The sequence below is a fragment of the Taudactylus pleione genome, unplaced genomic scaffold (genome assembly GCF_031769625.1).
Source record: "Taudactylus pleione unplaced genomic scaffold, aTauple2 ptg000250l, whole genome shotgun sequence".
Classification (NCBI taxonomy): Eukaryota; Metazoa; Chordata; class Amphibia; order Anura; family Myobatrachidae; genus Taudactylus; species Taudactylus pleione.
In genome coordinates, this window is record NW_028284652.1 from 8,959,590 (window position 1) to 8,980,314 (window position 20,725).

The 20,725-nt window shown below is 43.4% G+C and overlaps 1 protein-coding gene across 1 annotated transcript; it reads right to left on the reverse strand.

Moving 5' to 3' along the window:
- Positions 1 to 493: 493 nt before the first annotated feature.
- On the reverse strand, positions 494 to 11,327 carry PPP1R14B (protein phosphatase 1 regulatory inhibitor subunit 14B). The gene is made up of 5 exons (XM_088480152.1): positions 11,065 to 11,327; positions 10,591 to 10,818; positions 1,128 to 1,211; positions 1,002 to 1,034; positions 494 to 784 (listed from the first exon to the last, which is right to left on the reverse strand). Exons 2-5 carry the CDS (start codon positions 10,792 to 10,794, stop codon positions 716 to 718), a joined length of 390 nt encoding a protein of 129 aa, XP_088336278.1. The 5' UTR covers positions 10,795 to 10,818; positions 11,065 to 11,327; the 3' UTR covers positions 494 to 715.
- Between the last annotated feature and the right edge of the window lie 9,398 nt (positions 11,328 to 20,725).

Consider the following 20,725-nt stretch of genomic DNA (forward strand, 5'->3'; position numbering starts at 1 on the left):
TTGGAGGGACCATTGCAGCACCCATTGTGTTGTGTCCTGCACACTCCAATGTTAAAAAGGACTACACTATTTTTCCTGGCCCAGCTTTTTTTAATTAAACAAACTCTGATCAACCTGGACTGATGAATTTTACCCCAAATAAGGCTTGGAAAGATATAGGTGACATAGACCATTTAAGGATTTAGAACAGTTATATTTGTTATCTCACTCAATCTTATAATCACTAGGGCTCCACCCTGGTGATTACACCCAGCGCCGCATTTAAGCAATTGTGTCATGTACCAAACTTGTCATGTTTACTATCCATAGTGTCGTCTGCTCTCTAGGGTGCTATCACCAGGCAGTTGCCCCAAGAGACAGCAAAAGGTTCACTGCCATAGAAAAGATTGGATTTGTCCTGGGGAAGAAAATCAGCCACGGGTAAACCAGTTTCGTATAGAATAGTAATCATGTAAGACTGACTGAAAACAGTAAATACAGATGCATATTCACATAACACTTAATTACATTTTTATTTAATTAATAAAAGATTTCTACAAAAACATCATATAAAAAAACAAAAAGGTTCCCCTGCATTACATCTCCAAGTGGACTGCTAGCAGCCACTCATGTTCCATCTGAACAGGGGGTGCCTGTGACCCTGACAGCCTGCAATACTGCACTTCTACCAGGATGATGTGGAGGCGCTGTCTTCCATCTCCCACTTGCAAGTGGATCACTTTTTCTGAGGGGTACTCAGCTTCTGCATTCCCTGAATCTTCTCAAGTAACCCAGCTATAAAGGCCTGTTTAATTAAGAATTGCAATTAGCAATTATTTTCTATTACTCATTATACATTATGTCTAAGTTTCTACTAATCCGGTACATATATATGAAGACAAACTTTGTTATTTATTCTATTATTCAATATTCTACTATCATTCTCTAATATATATTCATCAGTTACAGTCAATAACTTATTAAACCAATATGTTTGTTAAATAAGGAAGAAGGACACTCGCCTCTGTTGGTTTGTAACAGTCATTAAGAAGTTCCTGTAAAATAGAAGTGACAAGAGGCACAAGGATGTCAGACAGCTGAGAATTCACATAAACTAGGAACCACATAAATACCGCTTCCATACTCACTTTCATTCGCTCTCCTCTCTGCTGATCAGTCTCCATGTCTAATAACTCATCCACATCAATTTCCAGTTCTGGGATTTCTTCTTCCTGCACAGACAGATATATTGGGGGTATAAAATCAGCAACACCCACAGACATCCAATGTGTCTCCACTTCAAGAGACAATAAAGCCTTTCCTGCAAGACTACAATGGTCTTGTTAGGGCACACTATAAACGCCTGGCGTGATGTGTACATCGCAGTTGTAACTAGGTTACTGGTAAAGCAAATAGTAATATAAAAATGATTAGATCTAGGAGGAACTTTCATTTCACAGTGATGATTGTCAGGACATAAAGAGAATATTATGCAAACAGTCTTCCCCAAAGGAAGTCTTCCCAATAGATAACAATGTAGTGCTATGGGGCCCTCCACCTATTCCTCACTAATAGCACTGGAACAGCTGCACTTGTTTTAGCCCTGAGAACTGTGGAGTACTGAAGAGTAAAGGTTGGTAATGGCAGGTGTGTGGTGACAGCAGCACATGGTTGGACGTCTGTCGAAGAGGCCACGGCTCCAGCACAGATCAGTATTTAGGGTGGGGCACAATTGTAGCACTAATGGAGCATACACACGGTCAGATTTGTCAGATGTTTACGACTACTATTGCTACTTATGTCTGCATCTAGAGACTTTTGTTTTAAGGTGCCCATACACTAGGCGATCTGGTGACGATGCGATATCGTGTCCGATTTCTCCGCTGGCAGTCGTGGGCACGATTTGGTGTAAAAACTATCCAAATTGACTCACGATCTATCGTGCATCCTATACTATTCCAATGCATTGTGACTGAGATATTCAGGTCTTGCCTGCAGCAGGTAAGATCTGAAGATGCGATGTACGACCAGCGGGAGCGCGCATCCGTATCGTAATCATGAGTGGAAACTCACGGTTAGGACATATTTTTTCACAATCTGTCGTCCCAATGTGTCGGAATCGGGCTGATCCTGTGAAAATATAGCCTAGAGTGTGGGCACCTTTACTGAATTTGAAGTGCAATTATGCTTCACATATATGTTTCTGTAACGTTCCTCAAACCCCTCTATTTACTCCAACAGGATCCAAACACAACCAGGTTAAAGTGAGGACAGCCTCATTACCAGCCTCTTAGATGTGGTTTGTGGATTAAAAAGCCTAAAGAATTTTTAAAAATAGGAAATTAATGTCCATCTGGGCATAAATATACACAATTTCAAAAAAGTCATGGCATACCTCCCAACATTTATACATAATAAATGTACTTTCAACAAAATCCCCAAAATTATAGTATAATAGCTGTAGTACAATAAATATATGCACTTTTACACCACACACACACCTATAAATGGGGTTGGTTATGAGATGCCGGTGCTCGGTATCCTGACAAGGTTAGGACCTAAGCTCCCCCCTAGTGCCTAAACTTAACCTCCCTGTTCCCGCACCCTAAACCTAACCCTCCCCCCTTCGTGCCTAACCCTCCCCCTAACCCTGCTACTTAGCTTCGGGATTCTGACGGCGCCGGTATTCCATGTGCCGGGATATTGACCGCATCCCCTATAAAATGGTGTATTATAATAATCCACGGTGAAAAGTTTAGCCTACGGATTATTCATCCTATTGATATATACATACTGTAAGTCTAACCAGACCATTGTGCAGACATGACTCCAACCTGCAGTTTATTCTTGGTCCATCTATAAATTGGAATGTATAAGATCATTGTACAGCTTGCACATCATAGAAAAGGAACCAAACTACAAACCTATGTAAACTGCAGCAAGAACATAGCCTAATGCTGGCCACTCATTGCAGTAGAGCTTTGCGGACATTACAGTTGTGTGTCCAGATCATGGTTCTTCCCTAGAAAACCACAGTCCTGTCAGATCAGACTATCTGGCAAAATTATGCAACTGACTGGCTGAGGACTTTTGCTACATACAATTAGGGGTTTATTTACAAAGCACTGATAAGCAGTGCAAATGGCCCCTGGTTTGTGGTCATTGGGCCAAAACACAGATCTGTCCCATTTGAACAAATTGGCATTATATAGATGTGTCCGCTCCTCTCAGCACGCCAGGTCCCGTGAGACCTTGCTGGTGCGGGCGTCCTTTTTGCCAAAAATACATCCAAGTCACAATGTGATGCGATTAGGACGCACCAGCAGACTGTGCTGATTAATATGATATGTGACACTTGTATATCTGTGTGTGACGGTCTCTGATTCTGTATATGAAATGCTACAATGTAGCGGTGGCAGCTTTTCTCATTCCAAGTTCCGTTGTGATTCATATACAGATTCAGGTACACACAGATATACAAGTGTCACATATTAAATTAATCAGCACAGTCTGCTGGTGCGTCCTAGTAGCATAGCATTGCGACCGACTCATTTTTGGCAAAAAAAAAAAAAAAAAACACCATGCCCGACCTAGCAGCTCACTCACGCCAAGCAAGACACGCTGCAAGGCGTATTGAGGCTAGATGTATGAGGACACATCTTTATCTTGTTTTATACTGTGTAGCCAACATTTGTGGTGTTAGGACACCGATTAAAGGGGAAATACCAGGTAACTAATGTGTTGGTCAAAATGGTTTGTATGGACACCCACAGCATCTAAAAGTGGAACCCAGTTCTCAAGGTTTAATATCCCAAATTAGGGCTCTACCTATAAGGCTCACAGTACTGCACCAGAACACATTGGTATAATTGGACACTAAGCCAGTAGAGGAATGAACTAAGGGCCCGATTCGGATGGTTTGCATAAGACGCCTATGTTTAATGATTTCCGCTTGTGCATGATCTGTACTGCGCATGTGCCGATCACTGACTACGGCAGCAGTCACTGTTCCTCCTAAGCCGCAGCACGATTGACATGCTACAGCCGTTTGGCACTGCCAATGTACCCAGAAAACAGGGCCAAGCCCAGTGTCTGCAGATTGGGGGCAAGAGCCGGCCATTCTGAGTAAGCTTACTCAGATGGCTGATGCAGCAAACTCTGTGACCGATAGTTGCGATGTTGATGCATCATATCAGAGATGCTGGCTGGAGCCATCTTTTTCCTTTGAACGCCTCCTGCAGCATTAGCAAATATACACACACAGCAGCTGGGTCTGTGTGCACAAGTGTAGAACTCTGAATCAGGACACAAGCCACTGACAGCTACTAGGGAAAAACCTAATGTGTGTGATAGAAAAGGTATGGTGGGAATTTTCCTGTCAATTCTTCCTGGATAATGAAGAAAAGGGTTAATCCAATGTTGTAAATAGGGGGAGGCAAAGTAATGGGCACGCTGCCCAACAGTAGTTTGGGCACCCAAAAGCCTGGCTTTTTGCAGATTTCTGCTTGCCACCTCAGAAGGGCAAGAGCAAAAATAATGGGCACCTACAGCACTGGCGCCCATTTATTATTGATCAAATTTGCAATATGACCTGGGCGTGATATTAGCGCCCATCATTGCATTGCAGGATGCGTTCATAGTGCTGGTATTTAACAAAATGCACCCGCAGGGACAGGGGCTCCGAAAGAAGCCCGTCCCTGTGATGTGCAGGGAGCGAAGTGACTGAGTTAGTGGTCTCTTCCCACCTCTGCCAGGACTCCAGCACTTGCGTGGTCTACTAACCACGCATGCGACAAGGCCATTGCTGAGGGGAGAGTTCCTATGGAACCCTCTTCCGGTAGTTTTTGCAATGTGCAGCCCATAGGCTACCGCCATCTTCAGATGGTGGTAGCCAGTCTCCAGAGTGCATCGCAATCTGGAAGTTGGTAAATATAGCAGCATTGCATACCCATAGAAACCTACGTGGGTTTCGGTGCCAGCAGGTATGGAGGGATCACAGTAAGTATCGAAAATATCAGCAGCGGTCCCTGTCATACGTTAAGATACTAAATATTTGCGGTTACCCCACCAGAAAACTGGTGTCTTCGGGGAATAAGCCGCAAATATTTATTGATAAAATAGACTAATATATATATATATATATATATATATATATATATATATATATATATATATATATATATATATATATATATATATATATACACACACACACACACACACACACACCTTTATAGTGTACCTGTGCAGTACTCTATGCAGTTTTGAATACTCTTCTTTGAACAGTTTAAATAAGAGTCTAATTGCAATGTACAATCAGGTACACAGGCTATTCTTGAGAAAATTAGTTGTAGTGCTACTAAAATCGGTCATGTTCTTCTTGGTATGACGCCTTAAGCTGAATATAAACAAATTATTTCTGTGGGCTGAAGCTGTCGTGAAACTAATCTTCTGTGATCATTCACAGTCAATGGGCTCCATTTAGGAACGAGACAGCCCTTTTAGTACTCGCTGTTTGTCACTGTTCCATTTACTCAATTTATAGATGGTGTTAGCAGTATGGTCCCTATTGCCAGCAATGAAGACCCAGCGAAGCCTTACAGGATACCAATGTTTCTGAGAAACACGATGAACATGTTCCTGCCAGTACATGAGATGTTAACAATCTCGTTAATTAGAATGTATATTTATAGATGTGCAGTAGATGACAGACCACATACAGACTTGTGAAAAAGTGAATGCAGAACAAAATGTGGTTATAACTTGTTACACATGTAAATGTAACAGGTGACGTGTGAAGAGATTGCTTTACTTCAGGTAGATAAGTTACATCCAGTCACCTTCACACACATGGTAGCTTCCATTCTGCATGTTTTCAACTCATTAGGAAATACTGACATAATTTGACACTGATTAATATTCATGAGGCCTGACATTCATGAGACACTGGTTCCATGTGAATTAATAGGGGGAAAATCAATTGTTTATTAGAACGGCTTAACTAATGGGCACCTGACAGAGTAATCAATAATTGCTCCATACGGGCACAAGAGCTACTGGCACTGACAATTCTGCTTGCACCCTCCTGAGGTGGTGAGCATACATGTGCGAAAAGCCCGTGCTTTGGGTGCCCTAGCCAGGACTTTACATGGGTTTAGCCGCTTTAGGCCTGTATTCAATTCCAGGCGAAAAGTCTGAATCCGCCGTAAAGTATCGCGAGTGACGTCATTTTGGCAGGCGGAAAGTTGCCACCGTATTCAATGCTTACGTCTTTTAGCCGGTGCGGAAAGTCAATACAATGTACCCAGCGAAAAAGTTTTGCCTCTGAATAGCCGGTGGAAAAAAGTGCTGAATTGTGGTTTTGGGGTGCAAAGGTGCGGAAACTACTCTGCACCCTTTGGACAGACCTGCAAAAGGATAACTGCATTTAAATAAAAAAAAAAAAAAAGAAAAGAAAAGGGGGAACACCCAAAAAAAGCACTTTTAAAATGGGGGCAAAAAAGTGCAAAGTGGGGGTACAAACGCAAAATCTAACGAAATAGGCTTTTGGGGGGTCTGATAGTATGGGTGAGGTGTTTTTTTTTATTGCAGGTGTTTAAGGTGCGTTTTTTGCAGCACTTAAAACTTGACTTGAGCGATTTTTAACTATGCTAGCACCCATTTTCAAGTACCCCAAATTTGCCAGGAATACTTATTTTCACCCAAAAAAACCTGCTTAATGCTATTCTTCACCACTTGTGCTAAGCCGCTATTTGGGAGAAATTGACAGCACTTATGTACCCCAAATAGCTTCAGTACATCTACATTGATCCCCAATGTTAGTTCATCTTTTGGGGAGTGTCAGGCTTATTTCCGCAATTCTGCCAACACTTTTCGCTTGTTAAGAGTTTCACCAGGATGCGTTTTCGCGTCCTTTGGAATAGAATACAGCGAATAGCGAGGGCGCGCACAATAAGTTTCCGCGGTTAAAACAAGCGAAGTCGGCGAAAAGTACGGCATGCGAAAAAGTATTGCGGGTGCGAAACTAATTGAATACGGCCCTTAAGTGGTTAAAACCGGTACTTTTGGGTGCAACAATTGGCTCCCAAAACAATTGAATTGCTCAGTAGGCTGCCCATTAATTGCCCCCAAAAAATTTTAATTATCCCCATACAAATGATTCTCAATAATATTATTGCAGCCAAAATAGATGCCTCCATTGTGTTACTGAACCCTTGTGGCACCCGAATAAAAAAAAAAAAAAGGCTTAAATCTGTTTTGTACTAGAAGTCGTGCCGAAAGAAAACTGCCTTGGAGTGATTATCTGACTGACATGCAAACGTTGTAGTGTGTGATGTGGAACTATGGTTTTACATAAAGGTGCAATTGACACCACTGTCTTGTGTATTCATTTGACTGGAGTCTAATATTAGTTAGGCACCATCCTGCCACCACTTTTTAACTGGGGGAGTTTCAATTGTGTTTTGGGGCGGCTATTTGTTTTGGGTGCCCGATGAAGCAATCCAATTGTTGCTCCTTTTGGGCACAATAGAAGGGTGCGAGCAACAATGTGTGATAAATCCATGGTTAGGGCCCCAACCAGGACTTTAGACTGGTTTAGCAGTACTACATGACTAAAACCCGGTCTAATTGTGCGCGATGACCGCAATAATTAATGGGCGCCCAGAACAATCGATTGGCAACACTGGGTGCCCATTAATTAACGCCGCCCACAAAACATCTGAATCACCCCCTGTAGGTCTTCTCATTTGACCAGTCTCCTTAGTGTTGTGTCATACTGAAGAGCTTAAATGTCACCCTTTTTCAGCTACAAAAAAAAAAAAAAAAAAAAAGTCTCATTCGTAAGAGCGTAATGTTTTTTGTGGAGATGGTTTGAAGCACGGGGTTCTCAGTCACAACACAACAGGCTCTGAAGACGCTGCCTCTGTTCTCACTCAGGATATGCAATTGGAGAAGTATACAAGGATGGTGGTGACAATTGCACGAGTAGACAGGTCACTGCTTCTGACAAGATCTGCAAAGTTTTCTGAAACAATTTGTACTGCTGTGAGCATGACAATGGCCTTATTGGCTGCAAGTTGACTATCCCTACCTTGTTCATATCTGATGACACAAAAGTCGGAGCAGGAACTGAAGATTAAGTTGGATGCAGGAATTTTGTGTCATAACATGCAGAGAACACCAGTCTGCCTGCTCCAGATTGACAGGAACTTTACATCACAACTTTGTACTGTGAATGCTTGAACTTGCTACATGTTGGGCTACCTACCTATTTTAATCTTGCTCACACAAACACACAAGACTGAAATAATCGGTACAATCATAAACATTATACTCTTCTGTTACAAGTGGTTCTAACTCTTCATCTGGTCTGTGTGTACCCAGTTTTGAGGAGTGAATGGAACAGGTGCTCTGACTTTCCTGTATCTTAATGAACATGGTGAGTACAAAGGACTCATGCACAGAGATGAACCCACTCCCATCCATACTGCACCTCCATCTAAGCTATGCTCCATACACATGACATAGAAGAGATAAGATATACACCTCAGACAGGGATTGATGATAGTATATCTGATCTCTATGGGGGAAGGCAGCAGCACACTATATAAAGACAATATGAATCCAGATTGTATAGTTTCCTCCACACCTATGTTCCATTCAATGTCAGGTAGTCAGATGAGCACATCACAAGACAATGCACCTATGGGCATAAACCCCATTATAAGAAAGCTGCTGCATCATACATTCACTGTAACAATATATGGCAGTGTGAATTAAGCTACATCTGAACAGCTTTTGTGATGCTCAAGCAAAGACAATACAGTGGAATTCAACCTCTACAACAATTGATGACATTTTGGGAAGTTGCAGATGTTTGTCTGTATGAAATGTAAAGAGGCTCAAAGTGATGTGGGTGACGTACATTCTGAGGGTGAGAAAACGCAAGGTGTGTAACGGTTTGTTCATTAAAATACCGTATGTGCTGTTCCATGAAGTTATACATCCAGAAACACCTAAATGCATTGCCCTGATGACACACAAACATGGTCACCACCATATACATACACTAACATATCTACTCATCTGTGACTGCTACAGAAAGCTCAGCAGCAGAAATATGCCACGAGGCTGGTGCTGCACCTACATCGCACATGAGGAATTTCATGGTGGTTGACTTAGGTTCATTCAGATACCATAATAGTATACATTCAGACACTTGCATTAGTTCCCACTGTATTATGCATGCAGTGAACACCATGTGCACTAAACATCACACACACAAACATTCAGTCCCGAACACCAATAGTAAATTATTACATATTTGCTGTGACTTCCAGGTGTGATTGTAGACGCTGCAGCAGCTATTGTAATTACACTTACCAGCTGAACTCTTCCTACTAACCACAGCTTATGGGGTCTGTGCTGCACGGTGTCATTTCCTGTCTGACCTTATCTCCTGTTTGGTTCCAATTCCTTTTTGCTTGCATGTTTACTTACTACTATTTAAAAAATGGTAGTATAGATAAATCTTCAGTAGTACCAACAGAGAACCTTTATTCTCTGAATTGCCTATCCTAATCCTGTAACCATGTACACCAGAAATATAGTATATATTAAAAGCCAAAGTGATTATTACATAACATAAACAAGAATTCTGTACACTCTGGAGACAGACACGAATGAACACTAGTGGTGGAAACGTTTATACACAACTTAGAAGAAATACAATTCTTAGCTAGAAATGTGACAGTTCTGTACACATCTATGGTAAATACCACTCAAGTTAGCCGCCAGATGCCAGGTAGACCATGGCACAATGCCGTACACTTACTAAATGTACATCACACTTCTGTTTTCACCTACTGGAAACACTCACTATACACATACTTCTCTCTACCAGTTAGAATAGAATGTATATTTTACATAACTAATGTATTATTATTACTAAGAAGTTACTATTGCCCAGTGACACAGAAACTAATTAGATTGCAAGCAGTATGGTCAAATTAACCATTGTAAAACATAATACATTAATTAGCACATTAGGACAGACTTGTGTTTGAGAAATCAAATATTTAAGTGGCAAGACATGACATTTTTAAATGATATTCCCAATAAATGCTCTGTTTTTATAATTTGGAAGTATTGATTAGAGAATCTTCACTTTTTTTAATTGTAGATGTTTTCATATAAACATTAGCAGTGTGCAGTCACCACCACCCAAATCTCTTCCTGTGTGATGTGTCCATGACAGGTGCCCCCCAGCTGTTCCTGGGACTCAGTGTGGCACCAGCAGAGAGACTGCCAGCTCACACGCCCTGTTCTGCCATCATACAGGATCTGCTCACTAGGCACTAAGCGTCTTTCTTTCATTAAAGTGAATAAATCACCCAGAAGGAATGAGGGATATTAATTCTGCCCAGTACCCACCCAATTTGGTTAATCTACTGGCACAGAAACGGGCAGTTATAATCTAATTTACTGTACAATGAGGATTAGCCATTATGCTAATTAAGATATTAATTGTCTAGATTATGCCCAGCAGGGGGGGGTTACACTGAGACACACAAGTTATTGCCCCATCAAGGGTCGGTTTATTGCCCTCACCTGGCAGTCATATAACCCCACCAGCTGCTCCAGGATCCACTCCTCCAGCCGCAGCCTCTTCCTCAGCTCCTTGCGGTCATACTTGACTGTCACTTTGCCCGGGTGTCGTCTCTCTGGCTCCCCCGCTGTCTCCCCTGGGGACTGGAAGTACACACGCGGGGAGGTGGGGTGGGGACTGGAGCCGGGGCTACTGAGTGCGGCCATGGGGCAGCAGTTACTGAGAGACAGCTAGGGCGAGAGAGAGAGAAAGAGAGGTCAAATGACAGCTGGGAGAACAAAGAGACAGGCCCTCATTTTTTTTTATTTCTTTTTTAAGAACCGTCTTTTGAGAATGAATAAGTGACAGTCGCTGAGATAAAGAGAGTGTAAACTAGGAGGGAGAGACACGTGGGTGCCGGGGATAGCGAGACTGCCCTGAGCAGCAGAAGGTGTCTGCAACCGTCTCTGGCAATATCAGTCTATAGTTCTCCTTACTAGAAGTCCTGTTCCAGGTGTCAGAGGCACTCTCCCGGGGTCTCTCGCAGCGAGACGCTCTATTTATCAGACATCTGTCTCTTCCATAGTTTTCACTGCAGCCGCTGTCTGTCCCCCACGTGGAATATTCTCTGAGCAGCTGCCGTCTCTTTCTCTTCCTGTCTGTCTCTATATCCTTTGTTTCTGTCCGTCTCTCCTAGTTCCTCCCTCTCCCTGCCTCTTAAACAGACGCTCCCCCTTCTGGGCTGTCTCTCCCTCTCCGGCCGGGTATCTTGTGGTGCAGCTGTCCCGTGTATTCCTGGTGTCATTCCCCAGTGCAGCTGTCTCTTTCTGCGATCTGCTGGGTATTTTCCGTCTCTTCCCTCCTGTCAGTGTGCACACTTCTCTATAACAAAGGATCTGTCTTTCAGCTCCGTGTGTCGGTGTACATACAATTAGATTAGTGTACATCTCTTTTGTCCTCTACTTATCCAGACTATTGCTACCCATTGCCCGTATTATGGACCCAAACCTCTCCTCTACCGCTTTTTCCCTGCACTCATTCTCCCAACACTGTGCCTCTCTCTTTGTTGGTCTGATGCAGGGATCTGTATTGATACAATTATTGATTGGTTCCCAAAACTGTGTGTTTGACTCCTAATTGCATCGTTCCATCTTTGCATCTAGCTTGTTGCATCCATGGTAATCAGGCTTTAGTAGAATCTCTTTGTCGTAAGGATCAGCAATTGTTTTTTTGATCAATTGATGACTGTTCTGTTGCTGATGTTTTAGCCCTTATATGATATGTTATATCGTTAGTTAGGTAATACCCCTTTCACATTGCTATGCCGTATCGCACCTGGGATTTTGTTCATAGGTCCATCCTGGGTGCGACCCGGCTGAGACCCCCTTCAGACTGGCAGCTCTACCCGGCTTTTTGCCGGATCATTGATCACTGCTGAGCTGTCGCTTGGAGATGAGATCTTCTCCAAGTGCCGTCTCTTCCTATGCTTGTGAACGCATACCTCCCAACGATTGAAGATCTCCAATCGGGACATCCACGTGCGCGTGTTCCTGAAAAGGGGTGTGGCCTATATGAAAGGGGTGTGGCCTAGCAGCACGCCCCCATTTACATCAGTAAGAGGCGTGCCCAGCATCTCCGAGATGCTGGGCTGCCCCCGGGCTTCCCCCCGTACTGTGAATAGATTCTGTGCGCATGCGCACAGCATCTATTCTCGCTTTGCATACCCGCTGCTCTGCTATGCAGAGCAGCAGTGTATGCTTCCCCCAACTTCCCCCCCACACCGCTGGACACAGCGGTCCGTGGGTGGGACAGTCCCAAAAAAACGGGACTGTCCCGCTGAATGCAGGACAGTTGGGAGGTATGGTGAACGGGCCGTGGGTCGCATCGACCTGGGTTACCTGTTTACACTGCATCGCGAGCCGGATTGAACCCCATGTTCAACCCTGCTCATTACCAGGGTTGAAATGCCAGGTCGCTCGACCGGGTTATTTCAACCTGGCCCTTTCACATTTTGAATGTCGATGCTATTAGTGTATATACCTGTACACACAGGTTTATCAAGCAGTGAAAAACTTAGTGAAGTTGCACATGGCAACCAATCAGCTCCTACCTATTATTTTATAGACTGTACTTAAAAAATGTTACTTCAAAGCTGATTGGTAGCCGTGGGTAACTTCTCCACTGGTCCTCTTCAGTAAGTTTTTCATTGCTTAATAAACCTCGTCTTACAAGCGTTTGCTTCGATTTACATTGCCTTGTGTCAATTCTACTGTTTCCTGTAGCTTTCTGACACTTGTAAGGTTCTACGTGGTGAAGAGCCATTTGGGTGGCGCAAATGCCTGCAAAAGGCTCTTTCGCCACTTCTCCCTATTTAACAAAGGGTTATATAGATTTCTCAAGCTTTATCCTATGATTCACACTTTATGGTTATCCCCATACACATCTATGGAGATTGCAACTTGACTCAAATCATCAGCAGCAAAAAGCTTAGTTCACCGAGGTTTTACCTACTGCAGTATACACAGCAATTGGGCACAATAAAGCTAGAGCAGAGGCTCCTAAACACCGTCCTCAAGGCATCACAACAGTTCAGTGTTTTAGAGATATTTATGGTTGAGCAAATGTGGGTAAATTAAATTGACTGAGGTACTAATTAAGTCACCTGTGGTCAAGCATGAATATCCTTAAAACCTGGGCTGTTATGGTGACTTGAGGACCAAGTTTGGGAACCTCTGAGCTAGAGGGTTTTTACAGGATCTTCACTTGGCTAAACAACAGAAGACAGATGTCATGAATAGCCATTTCACGTAAACCCTTCATCGCCAGTGTTGGCCTCATGGCAACCAATAAAGGAGGGAGATACCGCTGGACAGATAAGAATGGTCTCCCCCACTCTTTCCAGAGTCCCTCTCATCTCATTTCCTCTCCCTATCCATTGAAGGCAGTATTCTCTTCCCTGTCTCTCAAGTCTCCGAATCACCATCGATTCCCTCTACTTCACTTCCCATGTTGGGTTCCTTTCACATTGATGCCACTTCCACCTCAGGAACATCTCCAGGATTCAGCCCTTTCTCACCTGGGAAGCATCCAGAACTCTTATTCATTCCTCCTGTCTTCCTTATATTTCTCTCTTGTTGCTCTACCTCAGCTGACTCTCCCTGCCAATCGCTGCATTGGCTCCTTGATTCATATAGAATCAAGTTCAAACTCCTCACCCTGACCAACAAAGCCCTAAGCCATTCCTCTTACCCCGCCATCACTAACCTCACTTCCAGGTGCACGGTGTCCCACAGTTCTGGATAGATTCCCTTCATTAAATGTACCCTGATGTCATAATTTACTATCCACGTGGACACCGATTGGGAATAGTCCAAAGCGTGGAGAGTGAAAGCAAGCCTGCAAGGTTAAAAGTTTCTACTGTAAATGCTTTAAGGGCATGGAACTGCACTTCCGCCCTCACTTAACATTACGACCAGGTACAGTAACTGAAGGGGATCTATACACAACCAGCGTCCCACCCCCACCACTCTGCCAATGACCACTGCTTCACTACGATACCGATTACCACTTTGCACACAACCTCCAAGATTTTGCCTTGTTGCTCTCAACCTGTGGAGCACAATCCTACTAGTCTCCAAGACTTCAAGCATGCCCGAAAATCTTACCTCTACATTCAGGCCCATCAACCTTCCTAACTCCTCTGCTACCATCTCTAATCCCCCATTTAGTGCCACCCTATTTGTGTTGTGTCTGATTCTCCCTTAAGGATGAAAGCTTTCATGAACCGGGGCGCTTTTCTTTTATTCCTACCACTACACCCCATCTCGCTGTTTCTTGAAACCATGATCCTGAGCATTGGCCTGCCTCACGCAGGTGCGACTTATCAATGATGCTTACTGTCTTTTAATTAGCACAATCGGCAATTCTATGTTGTTGTTGACTAGTCATTGTATACTTTTGTATTGTGTAATTATATGTGCATTATTTAATACTGTTGAATGTGTTCCCTGGTCACCAAATATGTATGGTGTTGTGGACAATTTGTGGCATGTGTAACACTGCAAGTACTGAAACAAAATGGATGCACTCAGCATAGGCAAAGAGCAATGTGGAACCAGGGTCTGCGGGGCTGCATTCTGTTGGTAGACGTATAGCTTTACAGTCTTGAGAACCCAAAAAACAAGATTGTGTCTGCAATATGTGGGTTTGTTTTATTTCCTCTTACACCTATAGGTTGCTGTTTCTGTAGAATTTGCTTCTGTGGTACCAGAATCTGTCTTGACCATATATAATTGTGTTATTCCTCTTTCCCCGTTTCTTCATCCTCCTGGTGTATCTGGCTAGTTAACTCTTTACAAATTGTAATATTATCATGGGCTCATGTCTTGCTTTAATTGATAAAAATGAGAGACCACCAATATTTATTGTGTTGAATGTTAATGTTTTCTTTCTATTAATGTGTACAATAATTAATAAAAACTATTGAAGTCATAAAAAGAAGTACCAATACAAAATGAAAGGTACCACCAGCTGTGGCACATATTGTTAAATAAAGCCCTTAGTGTTCAGTAACTTTGAATATTGATTACATACTGTGGCAAATGGGGTTCTTTGCCATGTTCTTCTACAAAAGCCTAAACCAGGTGAAGAAATCAGAAAGTACCAGGCTTTGGCTGCAATCAGACCAGTGTCCCCTACCAGAAGATGTGAAGAAGGAGGCCTGCTCAGGAGGAAGAAGAAACCTGGTCAGCTGGTGGAGAAGACTGGTCTCCTGTGTCCAGAACTGTAACACTCCAAAACTTTACTAGAGACCAATTAAAGGATTGTGCATTGACGAATGCCTATAAAAATGTTGTGGAGATATATGAAGTGTGGAAGGCCGAGGGACTGGCTAAAAGAGAACCATACTTTAGAATAGAAATGTAGAGTAGCGGTGGTTCAAGGAAAATGAGTTAAACAGTTCATGGTGCCACGGGTACATGGTCCTTTGATATTGGCAGTGGCCCATGTACTGTACACCCCAAGTTAGGGCATTTGGAAGTGGAGAAAACTTAATGGATACGCCAGAGGTTTTACTGGCCAGGCATCTGCGTGGCGGTTAGGAGATACTGCCAAGCTTGCACAGTCTGTCAACAGACTGTACCTATAGTAGATCTATGTACCTCTTCCTATAACTCAAGGTTTAAAAATGAAGCAGCACTTAAAGGGGGCACAGGGGCAACAAAAGAGGGGTTATGACACCAAACCTCCATACACTCCTATAATGCAGGTGACAGGGGGTTTGACCAAGTGCCCACCCAAAGGGCAAATGGTTTGTACATTTGCCAGGCCCTTGTGAAGTTATAGGGTTCCGTAGGCCCTTACGTCCTCAACCCCCATCTCAACAGATTACAGAAGAAGGTGACGGGAACATCAAAAATGGGGCTTTTCAGTTAAAGGGTCTGCTTCACCAAGCATGGTGAAGCCAAGGGGAAGGGTATGTGGCAAAGAGGGTTCTTTGCCATGTTCTGTTATAAAGAACGACTCATTCCCTGGAACAAACCTGCTGGGTACCTTTAAAACACTGCTGCATCAAATGGGTCTGATTGGTGTGTGTCTATGTGATGAATAAAGGTTCTGAGATTCAAGGTGAAGGTGCTCCTGATGCTGAATTAGTCGGCCAGGTGATAGAGAGCTGCTAATGTTTAGGTTATACCTCTTTCACGCCGCAAATGTCGGGTTGCACCCAGGATTTGTACACACGTCCATCCTGGGTGCGACCTGGCTAAGACCCCTTTCAGACTGGCGGTCTGACCTGGTCACTGCTGATTCGGCGCTTGGAGATGAGATCATCGACCTGGGTTACTTGTTCACACTGCACTATGAGCCGTTTTGAACTCGGGTTCAACCCTGTTTTTTTACCCGAGTTGAAATGCCGGATTATTTCAGCTGGACCTTTTCACACTGCACAGAAACCCGGGTTGCTGCGCGTTCATGTACAATAACCCGGGTTATTTGCTGGTAGTGTGAAAGGGGTATTAGTGTCAGGGAGCCACTTGCAGTGTGAAAAATGTGAAGATGTAACATTTTCATTAGAAAAAAGCCATCTGACAAGGACAACTGCTACAGTATGAAGTGTGTTCTTTGTAAGGACAATCTTACAATACATAGTACACTATGCTATAGGGAAGATAGTTAATGTATTTCTAATGCTTTGTCAATGGTGGGACAAAGTACAAGATTTTTGGGTCTATTTACTAAACAGTGTTAGGAGACAGAGTGAAAACTGATAAGGTGCCAGCCAATCAGCTCCCAACTGTCATTTTTCAAACACAGCCTGTGATATGACAGTTGGGAACTGATTGGCTGGCACCTTATCACTTTTCACTTTGTCTCCTAAAACTGCTTAGTAAATGGACCCCTTTGTCTTTATTTGTTATTCAATGGCTGTATTTAAGAGCCCTTAGAGTCATTTAAGTCAACCAGACCACCATTGTGCATACTTGCACACTCCCCTGGAAGTTCCAGGAGGCTGAAATTATTTGAGAGTTCTCCAGTAAAGGGGAGAGCGACAATGATGTGATTGGGTATGATTTACATAATCACATCCTTCTGCAACATGATGCCATGATTAGCGCCAAAGTGTCATGGGTTGTGGGTCCGCAATGATGCAATTCATTGCACCATGCCCTCCTGGCCCTCCTATTTGGACCACAACCATGATCTCTTGGAAAGCAGATCATGTAAGTAAGGTTTACCCAGCCTGACATCTGCAGCGACGGGACCTGGCAGGGGATCCGGCATCGGCAGTGCATACACATTTGCCGATGCGGGCAGCAACGGCTGGGCCCATGCTGCCTTCGGCAGCATGACCCTCGCTACCCTCTTGTGCTTCTCCCTACTTTAGTTTCATCTACTTCTTACCCACCACTAGGGCACCTAACACTTGGTTGCTTATGCTCTGTTGCTTATCTGGGTGATATGGTCACTAATGTAGCAATATATATTATCCATGCCCTGTAGTGTATTGTTTTGTAAGTCGCTTGTCAACAATTTGTTTATGTACTTTGTAAGGCGCTGCGGAACACTTGTTGCGCCATATAAATAAATGATAATAATAATAATGGCCCCCCCATTGGCCCTGTATGTAAGGCTGACGGAGGATGTTGCTGATGATCCGCGGGAGCACGCATAGCCAGCGACATAGCGGGTACACACTAGACGTTGTGCTCGATATGTCAGTTCGACCCGCCAGATCGGACATATCGTCTAGTGTGTACCCAGCATTAGTAGGTCATTGTGTGTGTGTGAGCCCAAGCGAAAACGATTTATTTATTTATAGATTTATTTTGTGCTGACCATTTTAATGGTTAGGATCTTGAAAACTGCACTGATATGATAATCTCCTTTACGTCAGACAGGTTTGTCTCATGCACTAATTTGTTTACATTTTGCCCTTTTATAGTCAGCATTTAACGTATACAGGAAGTATTGGTGTATTTTGTAGCTTTTCATGCTAGCTTGTGTGTCTTCACTTCCCGTCCATGTGGTCTTTTTATCACCTATCCACATTCACAATGTAGTAATGGTACATTTATAGAAAGTATAGTAATGTATGTTACAATATTTCATGTGTTTTACATCCACTTTTTATTCTTTTACAGCAGGTTAGGATCTTTTAATAAAATGAAGCATATTGTTGTGGTACAAAGCTCGCAATGCAGAAGTAGCTTGTGCAAATCCTTACAGTGAAAATATTTGGCTTCATATTCAACTATTTGTTTAATATAGTACAAAAAATACATATAAAGCATGTACATTTACCACTTGCATGTCTGATCTTCTCTTTTTACTCTCCAGTATTTTTATAATATTTTTTTAATCCTACCCAATAGATATATCATTCTCCTGTCTGACACAAGTTCAATCCTCCATCTTCTCTTCGTGTCTGACCACAAGAACACATGGGGCAGGACACTGTCACTGTATCCTCACGAGCTATCTGCCCTTTCCTGTTATGTGTTAGCTGTACCACACCTCAGGCCCATACTCTTTGTATCACAAACCTTGTTTACTTCCCTCTATGGCAGTTTCTTGTTTGTACTTTTAGTCCTTTTACTACTCCTGCCATGATGTCATATTTTGTGTTCCCAAAACAACCTTTTTGTGAGTACAGATAACACTGCCTCACCCTCTACTGGTCTCCCACACACTGTTCTTTTACATTGTCCATGTCTACTGGAAGATATTTAAGCCAATTAATCAATAAATATTTGCGGCTTATTCCCCCAAAACACCAGTTTTTGGGGGGTAACTGCAAATATTTAGTGTCCCCCGAATGTGTGACAGAGTGACCGCAGCAGATATCTCCAATACCTGTTTGATCCCTCCATTCCAGCCAGAAGCTGTAACTCCCATAGGTTTCTATGGGGGATGCAATGCTGCCATATTTACCAACTTCCGGAATGCGATGCATTATGTAGCTTGGCTACCATCTGAAGATGGCAGTTTTGGCCAGCGGACCTCCCTGGCAATGGCAGCTGTGCATGTGCGGTCAGCGGGACTGCACAATTGCCCGGGCAGCACTCAGAGCACATCGCATGGGCATGCTCCTTTGGAGCCCCTGTCCCTGTGGATGCCTATTAATACATGCCACCTGTAAAATCAAATCCTGCAATGCAATCTTGGGTGATAACATTGCGCCCAGATCGCATTGGAAATGCGTTTTTTTTTTCCGAGCTCTGTCCTCAAAGGCTCCTGACATTCCTTGTTTTAAGGATATCCGTGATTGAGCATAGGTGACAGTGTCTCAGTCATTTTGATTTAACATCTGTGCTCAAGTACGGATATCACTTTAAGGGGGCTTTGAGGATTGAGTTTAGGCAACATTGTAACAGAAGTGCTGCACAGAGTGGCTGACAATAGACAGTCTATGCTGCTGGCTACACGTGCGATTCTCAATGTCATGGATGTTAGACATTTCAGTCTGGTAACATTTAAGACATATTTTAACAAAGAAATCCACTGTTTGTAGCCAAGTCATTACAGCCTCCTTTTTCATCCATAAAACTGTGCAGAGTGTACAGAAATGGACAGAGCTGTGTATTTGGACGCAGCTGCTGAGTGCATATATATACGAATGCTGAAGGAGGCATCTGAACAAAAATATGCCTCCAGCCAGCATCTCAGATCCGATGCCTGTGTCTGAAGATCAGATCATGTTTGCAGCATCGCCCATCTGAGTAAGCCTAAGCTTTCTCAACCTACGTCTGTCACGCCTGAGGGTGGTTGTTTGTTGGAACAGGCGTGGGAGGCTAAAGTGGAGCTTAAGGAGGCGTGATTAAATCTGGAAGGCTTGCGCCAGGACATCCTCTTGCGATGATGGACGATAGGAGGAAGTAGAACTGCTGGCGGTGATGAGCCCAAAGGTGAGGACAGTAGGGATCAACTTTATTAGACAGCAAGTTGGAATTAGAACTTTATTAGACAGCAAGTTGGAATTAGAACTGGAGATAATACTGAATGAATGAGCTGAAACGGATTGGAACCGATGATGCTGATTTGAAGAACTTGATGGATGTGAATCAGATGTTCAAGAGTTGATGCACTTAATCGGTACGGACCGATGTTGAAGAGTTGATGCTCTTGATCGGTAGGGACCGATGATTGGAGATATCGGCTGGGACCAATGATTGGAGATATCGTCTGGGGCCGATGATTGGAGATATTGGCTGGGACCGATGATTGGATATATCGGCTGGGACCGATGATTGGAGATATCAGCTGGGACCTACGGTTAGAGTTAGGAACAAGTCTCTGTGGTAAAACCAGACTTGGAACTGGAATGATACGGACTGGAATCATTCAGATACAAAGGACCTCATTCAGAGTCGGTCGTTGCGGCCGCACGGTCGTAAGGTAAAAGGGGCCGGATATGCAAATGAAGCACTCGCAAGTTGCGTCGTTAAGATGGGATCGTTAGCGATGGACGAGCGAGGGGAGGATGCAGCCGTAAGACTAAAAAAACGCCCCCTTCTCATTCCCATTACACGTCATCTCCGGGCATATAAGGATTAATCGAGACCATCGGGAACCATCGGAGTTGGTCGTAGACCTTAAGGTTGACCATACTCTCTCTTAAGCACTACGATCAAGTCAGTGTAAAAACCTCCCATGTCA